The sequence below is a fragment of the Camelina sativa genome, chromosome 4, assembly GCF_000633955.1.
Source record: "Camelina sativa cultivar DH55 chromosome 4, Cs, whole genome shotgun sequence".
Classification (NCBI taxonomy): Eukaryota; Viridiplantae; Streptophyta; class Magnoliopsida; order Brassicales; family Brassicaceae; genus Camelina; species Camelina sativa.
Window position 1 is genome coordinate 12853174 of NC_025688.1, and position 21069 is coordinate 12874242.

The following is a 21069-nucleotide window of genomic DNA, read 5'->3' on the forward strand; positions in this document are numbered from 1 at the left end:
TTTTTTTTTTTGACAAGCAATCATGAAGTAAGTATATTATACTATTATTATTAGTTTATTACTCATTTTTGTGGTGTTTTGGACTTTTAAGTCATGGTTGGGGTTTAAACAAAAAGATTTTTTATTTTACTCGGTGCATTTTTTAATTTTTTTTTCTTTTTATCTGAATAAGGTTTTTGTTTTGTTTTATGATCTTGCCATCACACCACTAAAGACAATATAGCAACAAACATATCAAAATCAAAACCGTTTTTGGGGATTCAAAACAAATCATATCCTTTTAATAAAAGACTTTGGCAGTTTGTTCCATTCTTACGAGGATTTTGTCACGCCACAATCTTCCAATTGGATCTGGTTGGCTGATATATATATATAGATATATTTTTGTGTAATAAATACATAATATACATTTTTCATCGTCATTCGAACGACAGTACGACACAATATAAAATTAAGCTTATAAACCTCGAAATACGATATAAATATACTGAAATTTTCTAAAACGTTCATACAAGTTATGATCAAACATTTTGCTTGGGTCCGATCGAGAGAATATTGCTTTCACTTTGGTCCAATTTTAGTTTTTCTTTTGGTCCATTTGTTAGGCTTAAAGATAAAAAGTTTTTATATGAAGAAGTTCGAACTGAAGACTAAAAAGCCAGATTTTATATTGGAGCTTCCCTCATGTATGCTATACGTAGTACATTTTACTCTTTGCATGTTATGGTTTCATCTACTGTATATGGTTAAAAAAGCGTATTTGTGTAATATCAATGTTCTTACAATTAAACTTTAAATATTTAACCAAGAAGTAGGTAATTTAGTAAAGTTGGCTCAATTCTTCTAAAAAAAACATAGAGAAATACCAAAAAACAACAAAAAAAAGAAAACGATCAGAACCAAAGCAAAAAAAAAAAACACAAATTCATTTTTCAAGTAATTGAAAATCTTCGAAGGAAGAACACCATATCTATTATCTTTTACCATTAACCCCAAACTCAAATTATCCCTTTCTCTAACCAAGAAGACCAGAATCCAAACCCTAACCAAACCCCAAACTAATGAAAATGATTTATTTTATAGTAGATAGACTACAATAAAGCACCAGTATTAATGTAGTTGACAGTACTGCTCCAAACCTCTCGCCCTGAGTCATTCTGTTCAACATGACCACTTCCTCCTCCTCCTCCCATGTTCATCTGCCAGGGGAACCCCCACAAGACTTTGTTTGGATCACTTGTCGCCATCTGCTCCAAACCGCCTCCACCATTCCCAAACGCATAACCTGCGTTCTGCATCTGGTGGCTTGTGGTCCCAAACACGCCATCCATGCCCATTGGGGACTGAGAGCTTCCGAACCCTAGATGTGAAGAAACCCCTAGAGGTTGCTTGTTCAGCAAGGCAAATGCTAACCCAAGATCCATCTGTTCATTGTTAATGTTATTGTTATAACCGCCGAAACTCGCCGTCGAGAATGTTCTGCCGTCGTGGGCCGTCGTCGGTTCAGGGGTTGTTCTGAGGCTTTTGGTTGCGGAAGTGGAGCGTTTGTGTTTCCTGTAAGCACCACCGATTGGGATGTTTCTTAAGATCCCACCTTTGGTCCAATATCTCCGACAAGATTTGCAGAAGTAGCGAGGCTGAGACAGACTGTAGTTGTTGTAGTAGCAGAACTTAGTGTTGGTAGAGTCACAACGAGGGCATCTCAGTGATTGCTCCGGTGGAGCTGGCCTAGTAGCCTGAGATGGTTTCTTCTGGTTCTGATAATCTTGTGATGAACAAGAAGATACTCCCACCACATTCTATAAAAAAAAAACAAATATAAATGAACATCAAAACTCAATTCTCTAACAAAACAGTTATAATGTGATGTAAAATTAGTACCTGATGCATCGAAGAGTAATCCATATCTCAACTAATTGAGAAGCTTCTTCGAAATGTAGAGAAGATTGAGACTGAGATAAAGCGAAGAGAGATAAAGGAGAAAAGGAGAGTGGAGATAAAGGAAAAGCCAAGCATCTTATCTCTCTATATATAGAAAAATAATGTGGAAGTAGCTAGACAATTTGGTGGCTTACCTCAATATTATTATATTGTTTCAATGTTTTAACGTTACTAATAAATGTTTATTACCGTATGAGGGAATAACGTGATCCAACTCTTAGCATGAGATGTGAACCCATGAAGCCGTTTTTAAAAATAAAGATTTATCATGCCTACTTCTGATTTACAGCTAGACCCTGTTTTTAAATTTTCATTTAGATTGGATATATAAAGTATATTAAGCATTTTTTTTAATATCGGACTGAAAGGTGAACCAGAAATCTTTCGGGTCACTGGGTCAATCGGTCAGACCAATTGAACAACGGGTAAATTAGTTTACTGGTTTGTTTATATTTTCTAAATATAACATCTACTTTTCTATAAATCTATGAACAAAAGATACATAATGAAGTACTAAAGAACTAAAATTACATTTTTAAATGATTAGATAAAATAACTAAGTGATTTTTCTATAAATAACAACATTTAATTTTAATTTTGTTTGAGTTTGAAATGTGATAAAAATAAAATATTTTAATTTGATACTGACTCGTTGGTCCGATTCGCCGGTTCAACCACCGGTTCACGGGTTTTTAGTGGAGTTTTCCGTTTTTTGTGAATTTTTAGTTGTCCAGTTTTTAGAGGTAACCCAGACCGGAATGTCTACCAGTCGCGGTTGGACCGGTCCGACCGAACATTGATATTAAGACTAGTTGTCTCTAATTAAATTATGCTTGTTCATCGGCTCTTCAATGGTATCATATTAATAATAAAATCTCTATATATATGTATATAATTGCGATATCGAGATCTTGTGAGCGAAGAAGATTTTTCATTATCATCACACGTTGATTTTTTTTATAATTGTGATGGAGCCACATCCTTCACTTTACAATATAACTATGTGTTCCGTAAATTTACAAAAACATGTTGATATAGATTGTTCTATCATGTACAAATTTTATATATTGAGTACATTACATGTGATGATGTGGGAAATATTGTTTGAAACTACCAAACGAAGTTAGTACTCTCGGATCAAAAAATAGTTTTACGTTTCATCATATTGGAATTCGAATGTGGTCGTGAATCTCGTGATGTACATGAGAAATAGTCATAAGATATGTGTTTGCATCTATTTTGGATTTTGTTCGAAACTTTCTAAATACAAAAACTAAACTATTGTGATCCTTATATAGGGTTTCTAAGATAATAATAAATTTGTGGGATTCTTAACACAATGAGCCAATAACAATATGCAATTACTAAATATTATATGTGTTTATATATATATATATACACATATATCTTTGGCGTCAGATTTGTTTCTGTAGAAATGATGAGAAGTGTGATCGAGGACCGTACTATGATGTATCAGAATTGGTTGTTTGTACGACGTCCATTTCTGAGGCACCCATCTTCATGTGTCTTTGATCTCTTCTTTTGTGTCACAATTCTTCTTGAGTTGTCACCACGCGGAACCCACCTTCATCTTCTAAGTTAGTCAAAAATTTATACTCTCGCGTGAATCCCACCACTCCCTCAAGCTGGTCCTAAGTGTGACAAAGTAGAATATTTCTCTATTTTCTTCTCCTTTTTTAATTTTTTCTTTTTCTTTTTTAGTTTAGTCACAGTTAAGTTTAATATTTTACTCTCCAAAATGTTGGGTGAAACTTGAAAGGGTAGAATAATACTACATAACTATAGTTGGTGCATGATTAATCATTTCCTGGACCACATTTTCTCTGTGAGGACTGATCAGGAGCCGAGGTCCACAAATATCTATGTGTCTGCAGCACATGTGGTTCATGACTTTTGCGTCCATTATTTTAAAATTCTTGCATGTACTAGTTTACGTTTTGTAATTTTGAAGATGTGATTGTTGGATTTATTTGTTGGATGTAACGTTTAGCAAACCACCATCACGGTTCAAACTCTTGAGTTGTACATGATGGCAAGTGTATATTAAAAGAGAGCATTAATATTGTATATTATGGTTTTATAATGATTCTTTGTGTATATTGTATAGTTAGGATTAAAAAAAAAAATTGCATTTTTTAAGGACTGTGTTTTATGCATTTCCTAATCGAATAAATTTGTATCATCAGAAATTGTCAACGCAAGTTATTATATTCTATATAGTAATTTTCTTTATTTTTTATATGTCACAATTTCACATCGATTGTACGACATCAAAATCACCAATCATGATGATCCAATCGTTTATTAAAGGTGTAACTTAAACTTGCGTTAGCGGTTTAGTGGTGAGTCGAACTTTTTACCAAGAGTGATACAAGCTACATGCACATAGGGACATAGCATTGTACTTGCTTTGAGCAGACTCAAGCTTCTCTAGCTAAGTCATTCACTATACTTAAATCATCATTTGTCGTCATCTACTATTGCGCATATTCCAAGGTTTATTTTGTTAAATCCCCTTGTACAACACTTTAAAGTGTAATTATTTTGAATTTTTCAAAAAACTTTATGTTAATCAACTACTACTTGGCCCTCGAGGTACCTAATTCAATGGTTACTTGGTTTTAATGAATATTCTTTATGTAAACAAATCTATTTCCACCTCTAACATATAACATGATCGTTGAAAAACACATGCAATTTTTTTTCCTTTTTATAATTTTAACACATTCTTCTCTCAAACGGAACAAAAATGACAATGTAAAAGCAGAGATTTGGCCGGACAATGTGTAGCCCATGATATCCCTATCAGTTAAAGTCAGTAGAGACACAAAACATCGATTTTCGTAAAAGGGACTTATAGGAAGACCAAGATTTGGTCTAAAAGACATGTATGGGTATGGATTACCCATTATCCACAACCAAATTACATACTAATATATATGCATGTACGTATTACAACATGGTTTTTTTTGTTGTGCAAACGAAATGTTTATTATATGAGTACCACCTAATCTTGAGTTTTTTTTTGTTTTTTTTGTTCTTTTGTTAAATTGTTACATTCATAATATATTGGGTTTATTACACATATTTTTGACATCCCTTGAGTTGATATATATTTTGATAACACTTTGGAAATTGAGGTGAATAAATGTGTTGCATCAGGCTGTCATATTCTACCACTAAAATTAGTGATTCATACACAATGATTGGTATCCGAGTAAGGAATGGTGATCATTACATTCCGGCCAGTTGGACCCTCCTTGTGTTGTGGGTTGTTGCTCAAGTTTAAACAAACTTATGATGACCATTTCATATTTATTTTGAACATGTATGCTAAAGTTCTTTAATTTCATTAATCAAAAATATTGTTATAGGATAAAAATATTTCTATCCCGTTCAAATACTTGTATATATTTTTTTTTCTCTAGTTAGGTTTCATTTTTTTTTTAAGTTTTAAAATGTATGATAATTGCATTCATCTTTGTTTTGGATGGAGTGATTACTATAAAATTTGTTGATGAATAATCAATCAGGGGTTTGGACAAATGACTGTCAATGAAAATAAACACTAAGCTCACGTTATAAAACCCATAGTGTCAAAAAAAAATTCAGTAGATCCGCATGGAGACTAAAGAATGCGACACGTGACGAAAGAAGAAGAATCTTTGAAGAAATCGAGGAATGAGACAAAGAAACAAAAGTGGGGATCCCAGAAGCTCTGAGAGATATGAGCATGTGGTCTCTCAGTCAAGGCAAGGTTCAAAACTCATCAGACCAACCCACTTCTCAATTTTTCCTATTATGTTGTTTTTATTTTTATTTTTATATTGTACCTCCAAGTGGATTTCTCATCATTACCGTACTGGTAAGTTAGTAGCGTATAACGATCGTTCATAAATCCCAATCAAATCCCCTCAGGTGCTGTTGCTGTGACATCGCTTCTTCACTCCTAGCTCGTTTTGTCTTTGTTTTTTTTCTTCTGTCGTGATCATGAAATTTGTAGAAGGATGTTAAACAAAATATCTTATGTCTTTTCATAGATGATTTAACATTTCTTTTTGTATAAAATATGTTTTGTGCAGGTTTTATATATATATACCTCATAATTTATAATATATAAATTTCTATTCGGGTATTTTTTGAACAGTCATCTTACACTAGGTCACAAGTAAGCAAGTACAAACAATTAACTAATGCTAATGCATTATATAAAAAGGGGTAACATATACTATAAAACAAGTAAGTGGATCGGACCGAAGATTTGAGGCGCAAATTCCAGAGCGACGTGCATCTATACTTAACTCCATCTTCAAGCAAAGCATCAAAGGCCTATAAGATTCCCATGCATACGTTATTAATTTCTTTATTTATAAAAAAATGTTTCTGTTGCTTTTTATTCGTTTCACTTTCCTGACATCAGTTTTTGTTTATTCTTATATATTCTCGTCTTCATAGAATTTATGAATCCCTTATATATAATACGATCCGTTATATATAAGTCTATGCTTTCAAACTTAAGATGATGATCAAAGTCGCATTTTCATCAATCATAACAATCACTAGGTTAGTTATAAGTCATAACTATTAAAAACAAAAATATTTTGTCATTACGAAGAGTAAATATATTATTGAATTTGGTAAAACAGTTTTCAAGTACATAGTTCTGGCTTTGATTATATTTAGCTAGAGAATCAGTATGGTGTTTTTTAGCTTATACTAGCTTTTAGTAGCTAGGTCTCTTGACTGCCAACTTATTCTAAAAGAAAATGAATCATAAAATATAAACATTTTTCGGTGTTGCTATTAACTATTTTTCTTTAATTTAATTAAGATATCGATGAGACCATATATTTACACAAAATTTTCAAAAAAAAAAAAGAGGTTAAGTTATTATTTTACCAAATTGTGTTAAATATTACACCGTCTAACTTGGAATTTATTGTAAGAAATACAAATTTGTGGATATTTTATTGTAAGAAAACTGTATATAGAATAAGAGACTGTCTTAGACCATCTCCAACCATGGTTCCAAATATGGAGGTTCTATTTATTTTTATAATTGAAATAAATACAAAACTAAAATTTTGATTCCAAAACCTTAGAGTTGGTTACCTTCCAAAACCTCTACATTTAGAACCAACTCTCTTTTTTTTGTTGGGCATTTTGATTTACTTTTAATATTTTTAAACTTAGAAAAGTTGATTCAAAACCTCTTAGACCATCTCCAATGGTGAGAAACCCTTATAGTTTTTTTCCATTATTAAAAATATAAATTTAGAAAAAAATTAAAGTTAAGATAACCTTAACTTGTTCTATAATTTATCATCCTTCAATGGTAAAGGGTAAAGAGTTTCTCAAAAATAATGAAATATTATTTAGAAAATTCAAATTTGTGTAACTTATAATACTGAAACAAACTGAACAAAATAAAACAAAATGAACCAAATGAACCATGGAGATGGTGGCTTCACTACAAATTTTGATTTTCACATCTGGGCCAGGTCTGTAATCTGTATATATTTCCCCATATGTGCTAAGCTTGTTTCACTGGTAAGGCCCAAACTTTTATGTCTTATTACCTAATCTCGAATGTTAAATGTTGAGAAATTTTATTGTTTTATGTGAGTAAAGATCAAACATATATAACATTTTACTTCTTGAAAAATGTTGCTTCGCAAAGTTCTGCAACCCGTGGAAGAAGATATCATAGTTTCGTTTGACTTCGTAATGATATGTGTGTTTTCTTCTTTGCTGATTCTTTCTTTTCCTTGGACTAATTTTAATTTTTTTAACAATTTGGTTACAAAATTAGAAGGAAATAAAGTATCATTTTAAACAATAATATTTAATTATTTATCCTATTAAATCTATTTTTCTGCCAATATCAAATGGTTCCAATTGAAGAAGATTATATAAGTTACAGTACCTTCGCATGTATGCCGTTTTGAAGTGGGTAAAAACAACAAGCCGTCACATTTCGAGTAATGTAGACGGCACGATGTTCATGCCTGATTACGAATCACGATTTATACAAAAAAAAACAAAAAAAGCATAGAGACTTAAAAACTTCGTACAATGGCGAGACGTCGAAACACAGAGATCGGTGATAGCTTCACGGAGCTATTCAACAGAGAGATTGGTTTCTTTCATTCGAGCTCCATCTCTCGTCGTATCTCTGCTTCTGAGGTTACTCATTTTGTTTTCTTCACTACTCCATCACTCTCTATTCTTCCGATCTTGAACCTCTCTTGGTTGTTTCTGTTTTTCGAATGAGACTTTTTGTAACTCGGGAAGAGTAAAGTTTTCGTATTTCGTGCTCAAAATTCGTATAGGAATCGTGGGTTTTGATTAGTTATGTCATTTTTATCATAAAGTCTTCCCAGTCTCTGGATTTGTGTTTCGAATCATGGATCTTAGTAGTTCTTAAATACCAAGTTAGTGATGCTTATGTTGTTGTTTTCAAGTGAGAGGTCTTGTGTTAAAGTCGAAAGCTTTTGAATCAATGGATTGTTACAAGTTCTAGATTAGTGTTTTGTAGGATGTATGTGAGACAATCCGAACTAAATTCAAAGACTTGTCTAAAGACTCTTAGGATTGAACTGTACTGTTTTATTTGGCTACTTCAGGGGATAGTGAAGAAACTAGATCTTTACGGGAAGTTAAATGGGCATGAGGGATGTGTGAATGCTTTGGAATTTAATTCCACTGGCGATGTTCTTGTTTCGGGTTCTGATGATAGACAGATCATGCTTTGGAACTGGTTGAGTGGAAGCAAGACATTGTCGTATCCCTCTGGTCACTGTGAAAATGTGTTTCAGGCTAAGTTCATACCTTTTACAGATGACCGGACTATCATAACATCTGGTGCTGATGGACAAGTATGCTTGTAATCTCAAAAATCTTTTAAGACTCTCCAGCATTGTTGCTTTTTGATTTCTGTACCTAGTTAAATCATTCGGTGTCTCGTTCTGTTTTTGCAGGTAAGACTTGGTCAGATCCTAGAAAATGGCAAAGTGGAGACAAAAAGGCTAGGGAGGCACCATGGTCGCGTGTATAAGCTTGCTGTTTTGCCTGGAGATCCTAATGTATTCTACAGCTGTGGTGAAGATGGTTTTGTTCAACATGTTGGTCTCTATATCTCTCTCATGCTCCATTGTATTCCTAGTGTTTGGCTTTTGAAAACTCAAACGTAACTTGTCTTTGTTTACTTTTCTTTTGGGCAGTTTGATATACGTAGCAACAGTGCCACTATGGTTTTGTATTCCTCTCCGTTCACGCAAGGCTGCAGGAGACATCACTCTAGCAGTAGGATCAGATTGAATTCTATTGCGATAGATCCGAGGAACTCATTTTATCTTGCGGTTGGGGGTTCCGATGAATACGCACGAGTCTACGACACTAGAAGAGGACAGTTATCTCCAGTATGTCGCCACATCTTACCAGACGCACCTGTGAACATTTTTTGTCCCCGTCATCTTCGGGAAACCAACAGTGTTCATATCACAGGATTGGCATATTCCAAAGCTGGAGAACTACTAGTCTCTTACAACGACGAGCTCATTTACCTGTTTGAGAAACACATGGGTTATGGTTCGTCGCCGGTTTCTATCTCTCCAGAGAAACTGCAAGAAATGGAAGAACCACAGGTGTATACAGGACACCGCAATGCACAAACAGTTAAAGGAGTGAACTTTTTCGGTCCAAATGATGAATATGTGACGAGTGGTTCAGACTGTGGTCACATCTTTATATGGAAGAAGAAAGGTGGTAAGTTTGTGCGGGCTATGTTGGGTGATAGACGAGTAGTGAATCAGCTTGAGTCTCACCCACACATACCGTTTCTTGCATCCTGTGGGTTTGAAAAGAGTGTTAAGCTCTGGACGCCAATGTCAAACAATGTACTTTCTCTACCTGAAAAGATCGAAAAGGTAAAAACTACTAGATAGATCACATCTCCTCTGAACCAAATGTTTAATGTTGAGCCATGTCCCAAACACTGAATCTGTGTTTTGTGGGAAATGCAGGTGATGGAATCGAACCGAGTGGGAAGAGAAGACCAGTCGAGGGTGACACTGACTCCTGATGTAATTATGCACGTTCTCCGGCTACAGAGACGTCAGACGTCAGCGTTTACAGAGAGAAGATACGTTTCAGCTGATATTGACAGTGATGAAGGACATGAAGCTCAATTGATCGCAAGCTTAGCAGCCAACGAAGATGAGTCTTCAGAAAGAGAATGTATTGTAAGCTAAGTTCTCAACTAGTGTGCTAAGTCCTCCACTAATGTGATAGATTCCAGGTCCATGTGTTTCAAATACTTGTTGATTTTGCTTGCGTGTTGTAATTCTTAATAAGTAAGGAAAATAATAACAAGAAATTAGTGATCTTCCAAGATACGACCAAAGCAAATCTCGTTATAAAAACAACCCAGTTCACGGTCTAATGCTGTGAATTTCTTTCATTCAATTAGGAGAAAGTTGAAGAGAGGTTGCACAAGAAACAGATCATTTTTTTCCAGCAAACTCTTCTTTATACAAAACATGCAGGCGAGTTTGTTCTTGAAAGCTCTATAATCTATACAGATAATGAATTCACAGTAGCGCCAAAAATGCAGGGGAGTTTGTCACTAGTTAAGCCTTCTGAAGTAGGCAAATGTAGACTAGATCATCTTGTGAATCAACAGCACTGAATTTTTTTGCTGATACACACACCCAACAAGGTAAGGTGTCCTCCTGCAAATGAGAGAAACAACTTTGGTAAGAACACTTAACAATATCAGTAAATGATTGTCTATATTTGATGAGGTATAGAGGAACAAGATGTCTATACCAATCGAGTTTAAACTACTCCTGGCAAGCAGATATTGCGATTGTTGATACTAAGGTCTGGTTTGATATGGACAAATAGACAGAGCAGTTTCGACTATGATTCTTCCAACACTGGAATCAGCCAAACAATCGTTCTTTTACGAAAATCCAACCAAGTAATCACATCCCGTATGTTCTGTTGTACGGATCTCCGGGACTGGGCCTCTGGTAGTTAGGCTCTTCAAAACGGCTGTAGACATTGTCATTAAATCCCATCCGTTCACTCCTTAGAAGCTGGGTAATCCCAAGAGTGTTACCACTTTGGGGATCATTCCACTTATCCCAGTGACCATTTGACAACAATGGACTTGGTGAAGTTTGTCTAGGCAACTGTGTAAAAGGAGATAAGCCAGTTCCTTGTGTTTGATCCATTAGCCTTGAACTAATTCCATATGGGTCGGAGAGTGAAGAAGAGAAGTTGTTAACGTTCCTGGGATCGTGATATCCATTGACTTGTTGTGCAGCCAGAGACCTCTGTGCCAACAATTGAAGTCTTGGATCGTTCTCAAAGGAATTCAGCTGAGAAGAGAACCCTGATCTCATATCAAAGTCTGCCGTTTCCATCCCATTGTGAAGTCTTCCCCTTCCAACGGCTAAAATTGCAGGATCAATAAACTCAATATCTCCAGCTGCATTTGAATTGCCACTTGGAGGTGGTATATGATATGTGTTCTTCAAGAAAGCGGCTGCCTCAAGCAAACGAGTTCCTGCAGAATGTGTTACAAGAGTTTCAGCTTACGGAAAGTTGAAATTATTTATTTTTAGGAATGTAATATATAATACCTGATCCAATATCAGAAGACAGGTCGGCTCTTTCATGTGAAGAGAAACCGGGAGGAGGTAACCTGTTGGGAGCAGAGAAACCAGGAGGAGCAGAAACTTGAGTCCTCGCCACTACAAGAGGGCAATGGTGAAAAGTTCAGAAAACCAGAGGAAGAGATAGTCTTGATGAAGTACTTGTTAGTCAAACGAATTTTAATTTGCAGAAAACAACTATAAGAAGCGATGATATATACTAACCAGGACTCTTGTAGGAAGACAATCCAGCAATAGCAGCAAATTGTTCATATCCACCGGAATAATTTGAGGCAAAACCGTTTTGACTCCCAAGCTTATCCTGATACATATCACGGTTCACTCCAAACTCTTGAAGAGGCTGATCTCTTGACAACTGCCCAGATATGCTGTAACTCTTACTGTCATACACTTGATTATTTGACTCTTCATGCCGAGCAAAAGAGAATCGGGACTGGTCATTATTTTGCTTTATGAGGTTAGAAGATTCCAGAGTACTGGCTCTATGATCACTCTGGCCAAGTAATTTTGCAAAATTGTGTGACGAAGCCAAGGTATCATCCCAGGGGTCAAAATCTAAAATGTTTGAAATTATACCATCCTCTGTATTCTGCATGTTGTTCCTGCTTTCAATCGCAAATAAAGAATGCTCCATATTGGATATGGATTTCTCAGAAAATCCGTTTGGAAGATGCAATCTATAGTTACCTATGTCAAAGGAGGATCTAATATCGGAATCCATCCCACCAGGAGTTTCCCTGGTCTGAAAAGAACGAGAAGCTAGATTATTTGAATCCAGGACGGAACTTGATGAACTAAGCATATAAGACGAGTCGCTAATAGCCTTTGCAACATCTCGCCTATTGTTTTTAAATGATGAAAGATCATCCACTTTCAACTTAACATCTATCTGGGATTGCAAACCTGATCTCCAATCCCACTCTGGCCTGGAACCATGAATCCCATTTTGTAATATGTCAGCTTCTGCATCAGTGTTTCTATGCATTCTACACTGCTCCAGATTTGATACATCGTTACCAGGTTGTCTAATAGAACCTTGATCACAATGAATACCAATAGCCACTGGAACACTAGGACCTTCATCCTTAGAAATTGTAGTTATCCCCATCCGTGCAACATCAGCCGACAAGTTACTAACATGAGAGACATCTTCGGCAATTTCATCTGTGTGCTCAAAAGAATTCTCAACAGCAGAAGGCTTGTCAATGACTCTGCTATTGTGTGAAGATTCTACTAAAAAGGATATCTGATTGCTAGTAGGATCTCTATTAGGCGATGTACTTCTCTTGGACCCAGGATCCACCACAATCTTATGTTGCACAGGCTTCAACATGCCTGGTTTGCTTTTTCCAGCCAATATTTGAAATTCTTCCTTGTGAGGTGGTTTCTGAAGAGTGTTACTAGACGATACAGACCCATGAGCTGCATTTGCAACAACTGTAGACATAGCCAAAGTTCCATTCTCTGATGGTGATCTACGATTATCCAAAGATCCATTTGAAATAGCTGAAGTTGCTATAGAATTATGATTTGTTGTTAAACGCGCCCCCCTGCAACAGCAATTTCAATTTTTTTAAATGACCACTTAAAAAAGTGCACATATACAACGGCTTACAGCAAGAAACTTACCATGATGCTGCAGCAGGAAGAGCAGTTGATTTACCAGAGCTCCCACTAGGTGGAGAACCCTTGGGAGCACTAACTGCAGTCTACACCAATAAATATGAAAAGAGAACTAAACGTTAATTTCATATAGCCTTTTCGTAATTAAAAAAAAAAAAGAGTAAATGAAAAGATTAAATTGAAAAAACAAACATATGTACACAATCTGAAGCTATTGCAGAGAAAAGTTAAGTTTCTACGGAATGCTGCACATGCACTAAAGTTTCTAGTGAGCAATATCAGAATGCATTTACCAATATATGACTCTAACTAAGGCTACAGGAGATAAGAATGCAAAATGTTAAGAGTAGCACCCTCATATATCAAGGTAAAGTAGTAGAGAAGTTTAGAGAGCTTACATTAGAAGGAACTTTTGCAATTGGTTTTGCAGTAGAACTGTCAATGCAATAAGCATCCGATGGTGGAGGTAGCATGCTCCCTGAACGGTATTGCATAGTATTTGAGGCTCCAGTAATTTGCTGAACTCTGCTCATTTAAAATTACTAAATGAATTAATACTACAATTTCTCCACATATTATATGCGTAAAAATAATCATGAGTACAAGAAGAAAACTTAGACAATATGACAATGAAGATTACCTTGTATGGGCTGATGTGATCTCATCTTTTGTAAAACTATCCTCGTGAGAGCCAACCTCGTGCAAATAGAGGCAATCAGGATTGTTGCATGCCTGATAATAGAAAAACAAATCCATATTCCATTAGTATCAGTTGCAAATTTCGACTGAAAAGAGGAAAGCCAAAACAAAAACTCTGTCAGCCAGAGAGCAGAAAAGGAGTACATACCACGTTTCTTAACCATGCGTGACAATACTTGGTTGTCCCAAAACATGCCCTGCAGTAAAAAAAAAAAAAGGGAAAATAATGGAATCAATGAAGATAATTGCCACTGTACACTAACAGGGTACTCCACATGACTTACTTCAGTGCTTTACCATCCAAGATAAATCCACGAACGGACTCGATGCATCGAGCAGCCTCTTCCTCTTTGCCATAAGTGATATATCTGGAGCAATAGCCATTAATAATCAGAACATAATAACAATGCAAACAAACCTGTATGAAATCCATTCATGCTAAAAGAGAAATTTGTTTGATTAACATTAGAAACAACGACACTTACACACTGCATGTGTTGTTAGGGAACTGTTGAATGAGACCCGTTGGTGTTCGGGACATAGAAACCTTTAGAACCTTTCCATACTGACCAAAATATTCCTTACGGTGGAGAAGCTGAAAAAAATGAAACTTTTCCGTCACTAAGCAGATCATATGAAATAATCACAAGGTTTTCAAGGAAAGATCCCGTACATCTTCATCTGCTAGATTAAGTGGCAACCCAACAATGTAGACAAGATTTCTTTGAACCACTCGAACACTGGTTAGTTGCTTTCTCCCTTCAGAAGGTTTCAGTTTTGACTTCTGTGTTTTTTTGCCATCAGAGGCCAGTCTGAGAACAGGAAAAATAGATAAGAAACATCAGCAAACCAAAACTGAAAAACTGATAAAGAACAAAAGTCGGCATTCATCAACAGGTGTCATATCTCAACCTCTCCTGATCAACAGTCATCCCAACAATCTTTTCTTTGTCATATGGAGTGCGGCAAGCTGGACAGCGCCCTTCTGAGTGATCTTTTTCAGCCATGTCCATTATGTGGTGCCAGCACCAAACACAAATCTGTAAGATTGGAGGTAAACCACATATCAGATCAGAAAATTATCAGCAGAACAAAGATCAACGATCTCTGAGGCCACCACAATCGGTATAAACACAAATCTTTTGAGTCAACAGTTTTCAACACATATATTTTATTATTTTGTATGCTCTAGGTATACCACATTACAGCCTACAAAACAAAATCATAACTAAACCTAATTGTCTATCCTAATCACAAAAACAAGGAAACTAGAAGTTTAGCACAATGCATCGACATGTAAATCAGAAACTGGACCTGATAGCCACATTTACAAGGCCTCAACTGCTGGTCAGTCAAATCCATCTCCTCTGCACACAAAGGGCAAGTCTTTTCACCGTAATCACTCATTGTTTTTTCCTGAATAAGACAAGTGAAAACAAAAAGAAAGCGAATGAGATATATATATATATATACGAACAAAAAACTTAGAATAATGGCCCATCATCTAAAGATAAACAAGCAAAAAGCAAACCATACTACTGACACCATTATATCTACCACACAGAGACAAAACTAAAAAATAAACTTTTTAGTACTTCCACAACAGTTCGTGTTAAAAAAAAAAAGGTACACATAACAGTTCAATCAAAATTGAAGATCTCATCAAAAATTATTCCAAGCCAAAATTGGTTCTAAAGATTCAAACTCTTTCAGATCGAAATCAAGAATCTAATTGAGCCAGATGCATCTATAGTAGTCAAGAGCTGTCGATAAATTAATCCGTGCATGCCAATCGAAAGTCAATTAAAAAATATATATATATATATCCAGTGAGATTTCTACAATCGGTATCAATCATGATTGATCCCAAAAACAACGCCGGAACTAAATCAGAATCAAGAAACAGAACTAGGGTTTTGAGATTCGGCGATTCCACCAAAAATCAAAGAGATGATAGAATCAATCAAGAAGAAGAAGTGAAACATACAGCTGAGTTGAGAGAGAGAGATTCGATCGGAGAGATTTTGCGAGCGAGAGAGACGAAGTGAGAGATTGGATGGCTGAGATTTTTGGCCGCTTGCTTTTTTAATGTTTGTTTGGTTTTGGTTTTTATAACCCTTAAAAAATCTTTTCATCTGCCAGATCCACGATTGCATAATAAGAAGAGATGATATGGAAAATAACTATACCCATAGATTCTTTGTTTATTACGGTTCTGCCATTACCTCCGGTTCAATTATTTCGATTGGCGTCGGTTTAAGATTTGAAATTCAAAGTTTGTGGTGGTTTATTTCAATCTCTGAATCGTCATCTATATCACTCCTAAGTGGGTGTATTGAAACTATGATTTTGAAGGATTTTGTGAAATTTAGAAAATTTAGAATTTTGATAGATTTTAGGAAAGTTGATATGATTTATGCTAAAATTCTTTTAAATCCCACCTAAATCCATGAGATTTGGATTTCTGTAGTTTTAACTAAATAAATCGTCTCAAATCCTTCAGAATCCCTAAAAATTATTAAAATCAAAATCCACAAACTGTTTCGAATAACAGTGGATTTTAAAGTAGATATTTAAATCATTAGTTCAAAAACAGTGGATTTTAATAGACTTTTTAAAATACATGATTAAATAACATAGGATTTGTAAATTTTACACAAATCACTTAAAATATCAAGTTGAACTAGGTTTTACCTCGTGGTACACCACGGATCTATTATTTTGTTGATATATATACTGTTAACGGTTCTAGGTAGAGTTTTGTAGAAACTCTTGATTCACAAGTTGAGAATATACATTTTACGATTTGTTAGTTATGATTTAGGAATGAATGATCTGACATATTATTATTATAATTCTCAATTGATATTATTGGATTAATAGTGTACATTTAAAGCTAATAAGATCTTACTAAATATGTAATCGTTTATTAAACGCAAATTAGATATTTCCTAAGATGTATTCATCTTGAATTAGTTATTATATTATAGGGATGTGATTAAGATGATGTGATTACATAAATTGGGTTATCCATTCTTTCGGCATGCAAATTAGATATTTCCTAAGATACAATGGGCATTAATTGGATGTGAATAAGTATGTTATGGATTAAAAACCGGCCCAAAATATTCGGCAATCTTAAGGAGGATCCGGATAATTGAATCGATTATAATTTTAGTTAAAAACCCGACCCGAAGTTGGCAAAAAGTGATGGCACCCTATTGTACTCCAAAAATGTATTCCGAGCTCTATATGTGGATATACTTGTTTGGTTACATATATCCTAAGACAATTTTTAATATATATCCGTTTATAAAAATTCAAATAACATTATATGCTGAAAAAAATCTAAAAAATTATTAAATTTATGTATTGAATAGTAATTAAAATAATTAAATATAAGATTAAATAAAAAGGAAAGGAGAATTATATTTTAATCTAACATATTTATTTAAATTAGATAGATATATTTTAGGAAATTAATATTATCAAATAAGGAAATGATTGTGTTTGGTTGTAAGGATTGTAGAGAATTTAAGGGGGTGTATTGAAACAATGATTTTGGGGATTTGATGGGATTTAGAAAATTTGGAATTTTGATAGATTTTAGGGGAGTTGATATGATTTATGGTAAAATTCTTTCAAATCCCACCTAAAACCATGAGATTTGTATTTCTGTATTTTTAACTAAACAAATCCTCCAAAATCCTCCAAAATCCTCTAAAATCTTCTAGAATCCCTAAAACTTATTAAAATCCAAATCCACAAACTGTTTTGAATAACAGTGGATTTCAAAGTAGATTTTTAAATCATCAGTTGAATAACAGTGGATTTCATGAGACTTTTTAAAATCCATGATTGAATAACATATGATTTGTAACTTTTACACAAATCACTTAAAATGTCAAGTTGAATACACCCTCTTTAGTTGAGACTTGTTTGGATACAAAGATAAGAGAGGATGACACAAAAATGTACTTCAAAAATGTTAATATAGATACACCCCTTCTGTTGATTGTTTTAAAAAATTAAGTAAATTTTGTTAACTCAGCCATTTGAGATTTGACATTAAATTGCTGTTAAAAAGAAGTTTATGAAGTTATTTTCATACGTTAGCCGTTTTTGTTTATGCAAAACAACAATGTTTTAACAAAACCCAATTTAACAAAATCTTCAAATTGAGACAATCTCATTTCCGAATCAAATTATCATCCCTAACCCTAGAAAACTAAAAAGTTAAATTCTCTCTAGATCTGATCGAATACTCGTAGTGACGTGGATCCGTGGAGGACGAAAAAGTTTACCACTGATAGTTAGAGGAGGCGCAAAAGTCGGAACATCACGATTTGCAAAATGAGATGTTTGAGAACCCATCAGACATTGAAGTAGATCAAATCCCATTAGGACAAGACACTAAGGTGGCTTGATGCCCAATGGAGACTGAGGCGGTGGCAATCCCACAATAAACAGAGATTGAGGTGTTTTGATACCCACCGAAGAGCGAGGCAATGACAATCTAAAAGACAACAAAAGAATCAAAAACGAAAAACGCCAAACGATATTAAAGAAGATCATAAAGTTATGAGTGGGGATGATCATGAGGTTGCTGGTGATGAATAATTTAATGAGGTTGGGCATGCAAATGAGGGAAAACATGAAGAAGTTTATAGAGAGGAACAATGGAGCATTGTAACTATTATGAAACTAGATGTAGGTGTAAAGGAAGAAAATTTTGATGACTTTGAAGTTGAGTTTATAGAGGCTGGGAGAGAAGGTAACAATGGAGGCGAGAGTGATGCAGACAATAGTGATGAAATTTGGGATGATGAGAGGATTCCAGAACCATTGTACATAGTAATGATGAAAATGATTATGAAGGCAAAGGTAAAACAACCCGACCCGTTTTTTTTTAATATCCTATTATCTAGTGATCTCATACTCACTAGTAATCTTACCCCATTCAATAACAACAGCGGATAACACATAACCATTCCAATAAACCAATAACGAATAAAGAATAACATGAAACAAAATCCATTAAAATCCAAACATAACATAGTCATAGAACCAACAATCCTAACAACCGTTCTAGACAACTAAGTTCCACTCTAGTATCCTATCAAAGACACAGAGCAAACAACCTAGCATCTAAAACATCCTCCTCTTCATAGCCTTGATTCCACGATCACACTTTGCCTTTACCTGCGCTAAAACACAAAAGAGAGGCGTAAGTATTACCAGAAATGTTTATTGAGGCAATCCTTCCATCTGCTGGGCTATACACACAAGCAATAAGATCTCTCATGCTATAATCAACAAACAATAAAACAAACCAGGCAATACACAAAGCAAACATGTCATCAGCCGCTGCTGAAGGTTGGTGTCGACCGACACCCTCTGGGATCTCCACGAATATTGCCCCTCTCGGCACACTCTAGGATAACAAAGCAATGAGTAGCTATGGAGTCGAACAACACATGGGACGGAAGTCCTCCCACCAATAAGGTTCCAACACAAACCTTATGCACTAAGAACCCTAACATTCATCACAGACACCCATAAAATCCAAAAATGACAAAAAACCACAAAGTCAAGTTTATAAATTATACCCGTGATCGCGATGGCACTTGTTCCTCCCGTCTCCACTATCGTGTACACACGCGGTGCCGCTGGTAATGGAAACACCGTCTGCCCCACCTGCTGTACTCTTGGCTGCACCGCTGCCACAACCATCGAATGCAGCTTGGGACACGACGATTTGAGAAGTCTCGCCTCTTTGCGTAGTAACACACCCGAGTCGTCGGCGGTGCTGGTTGGTTGCCCCTCTATGGACAACTCACCACATTGTGTTCAAAGCTCCCACACCCGAAGCATCCCGCACCGCTGGACCCTGACCTATGCATGGCATCGAACTTCTACTTCTGCCCCTGCGCAGGCTTACCGCCCTTGCTATGAACAGAATGTGGCTGAGTCCGCTTCGACTGCACTGGAGGACTAACCACCACCACCTGTGACCTCAACTCATCCTCTATCTTGACAAAAATCTCAACTAGCTCTGCTCTTGTAGCATAGTTCCTCACCATGCACTGAGTCCTCAGGTCATCAAGCAGAGCTAACAAGAACTTCCGCACCTGAGCCGACTCTGGCTCCAAAGACCGGCCTCCATACCCCACAAGCTGACTGAACTCCGCGTCTATCTCCTGCACAGTACGGTTCCCCTGTGTCAACCCCAAGATATGTGCCTCTATGCGATCAATTGCCTCCTGTGGAAAATACCTGGCAATGAATTCCCCCAAAAAGACCATATAAGTCATCTCCCACTGCACCCTCCGGGCCGTCACCAACCTCCACCGACCCCGCACATCCCCCAAAAGGTATTGCGCTGCCAAGTCCACCCAGTAGTGGTCGAGACACCAGAACGACTGGAAGATATCCTCCATCCGCTCTTTCCACTCATCAGCCGCACTCGAATCCGTGCCTCTTGGGAAAAATCCTGCACCCACATGTCGTAGTTGCACCAGCATCTGAACATACTGTACATCCACTACCTCGGCCCATGGTTGCACACCTGCCTGCATCCAGTCACAAGCTGCACCGCTGGACCCTGCCCACCAACCACTGGCGGCACCACTGGACCCTGCCCACCAACCACTGGCGACACCACTGGAACCTGCCCACCAACCGCTGGCGGCAAAATGAGCCTGCACACCAGCCACTGGCAGCGCCACTATTGGAAGTTGCACCAACACGTGAACTAGCAAGCCTGCCGAGACATCCTCCCTACCTGGAGCACCACCGGTTGCAACCCCCACACACGGGGCAACACCAGTACCGACACTTGGCCCACCTGCCCTACTAATACCATCACTAGCCAGGTCTCTAGACACACTAAGATGAACCTGCAACTCTGTCACCTCCTCACTGGCCATGCTCTGGGTCACATTCACACTGGCCTTGAGAACTTGTCCCCGCCAACGATCACACCCGCGTCCACGACCAGCAGTTCTCTCACCTCTAACCATCTGTACCACCAAGAACAGAAGGCTAAACAAACAAAACGACCCTGACTACACAAAGAACACAACTCATCGTGGAATCACAA

At 36.4% G+C, this 21069-nt stretch overlaps 3 protein-coding genes across 4 annotated transcripts; 1 reads left to right on the forward strand and 2 right to left on the reverse strand.

Annotated features, from left to right (window-relative positions):
- Window positions 875-2014, reverse strand: LOC104780383 (dof zinc finger protein DOF3.2). The gene is made up of 2 exons (XM_010504877.2): window positions 1882-2014; window positions 875-1799 (listed from the first exon to the last, which is right to left on the reverse strand). The coding sequence occupies exons 1-2, from the start codon at window positions 1903-1905 to the stop codon at window positions 1092-1094; spliced, it is 732 nt and encodes a 243-aa protein (XP_010503179.1). The 5' UTR covers window positions 1906-2014; the 3' UTR covers window positions 875-1091.
- On the forward strand, window positions 8032-10356 carry LOC104780385 (DDB1- and CUL4-associated factor 8-like). The gene is made up of 5 exons (XM_010504878.2): window positions 8032-8148; window positions 8589-8840; window positions 8943-9086; window positions 9186-9890; window positions 9987-10356. Exons 1-5 carry the CDS (start codon window positions 8038-8040, stop codon window positions 10212-10214), a joined length of 1440 nt encoding a protein of 479 aa, XP_010503180.1. The 5' UTR covers window positions 8032-8037; the 3' UTR covers window positions 10215-10356.
- Window positions 10394-16078, reverse strand: LOC104780386. Of its 2 annotated transcripts, XM_010504879.2 has the most exons (14): window positions 15955-16078; window positions 15282-15383; window positions 14880-15007; window positions 14641-14779; window positions 14453-14562; window positions 14252-14335; window positions 14116-14164; window positions 13909-14000; window positions 13667-13793; window positions 13275-13354; window positions 11850-13195; window positions 11613-11723; window positions 10792-11536; window positions 10394-10694 (listed from the first exon to the last, which is right to left on the reverse strand). In XM_010504879.2, the coding sequence occupies exons 2-13, from the start codon at window positions 15372-15374 to the stop codon at window positions 10950-10952; spliced, it is 2946 nt and encodes a 981-aa protein (XP_010503181.1). In that variant the 5' UTR covers window positions 15375-15383; window positions 15955-16078; the 3' UTR covers window positions 10394-10694; window positions 10792-10949. The 2 variants fall into 2 exon arrangements, with proteins under 2 accessions (XP_010503181.1, XP_019100172.1); XM_019244627.1 differs by lacking the exons at window positions 15282-15383; window positions 15955-16078 and having other exon boundaries at window positions 14265-14335.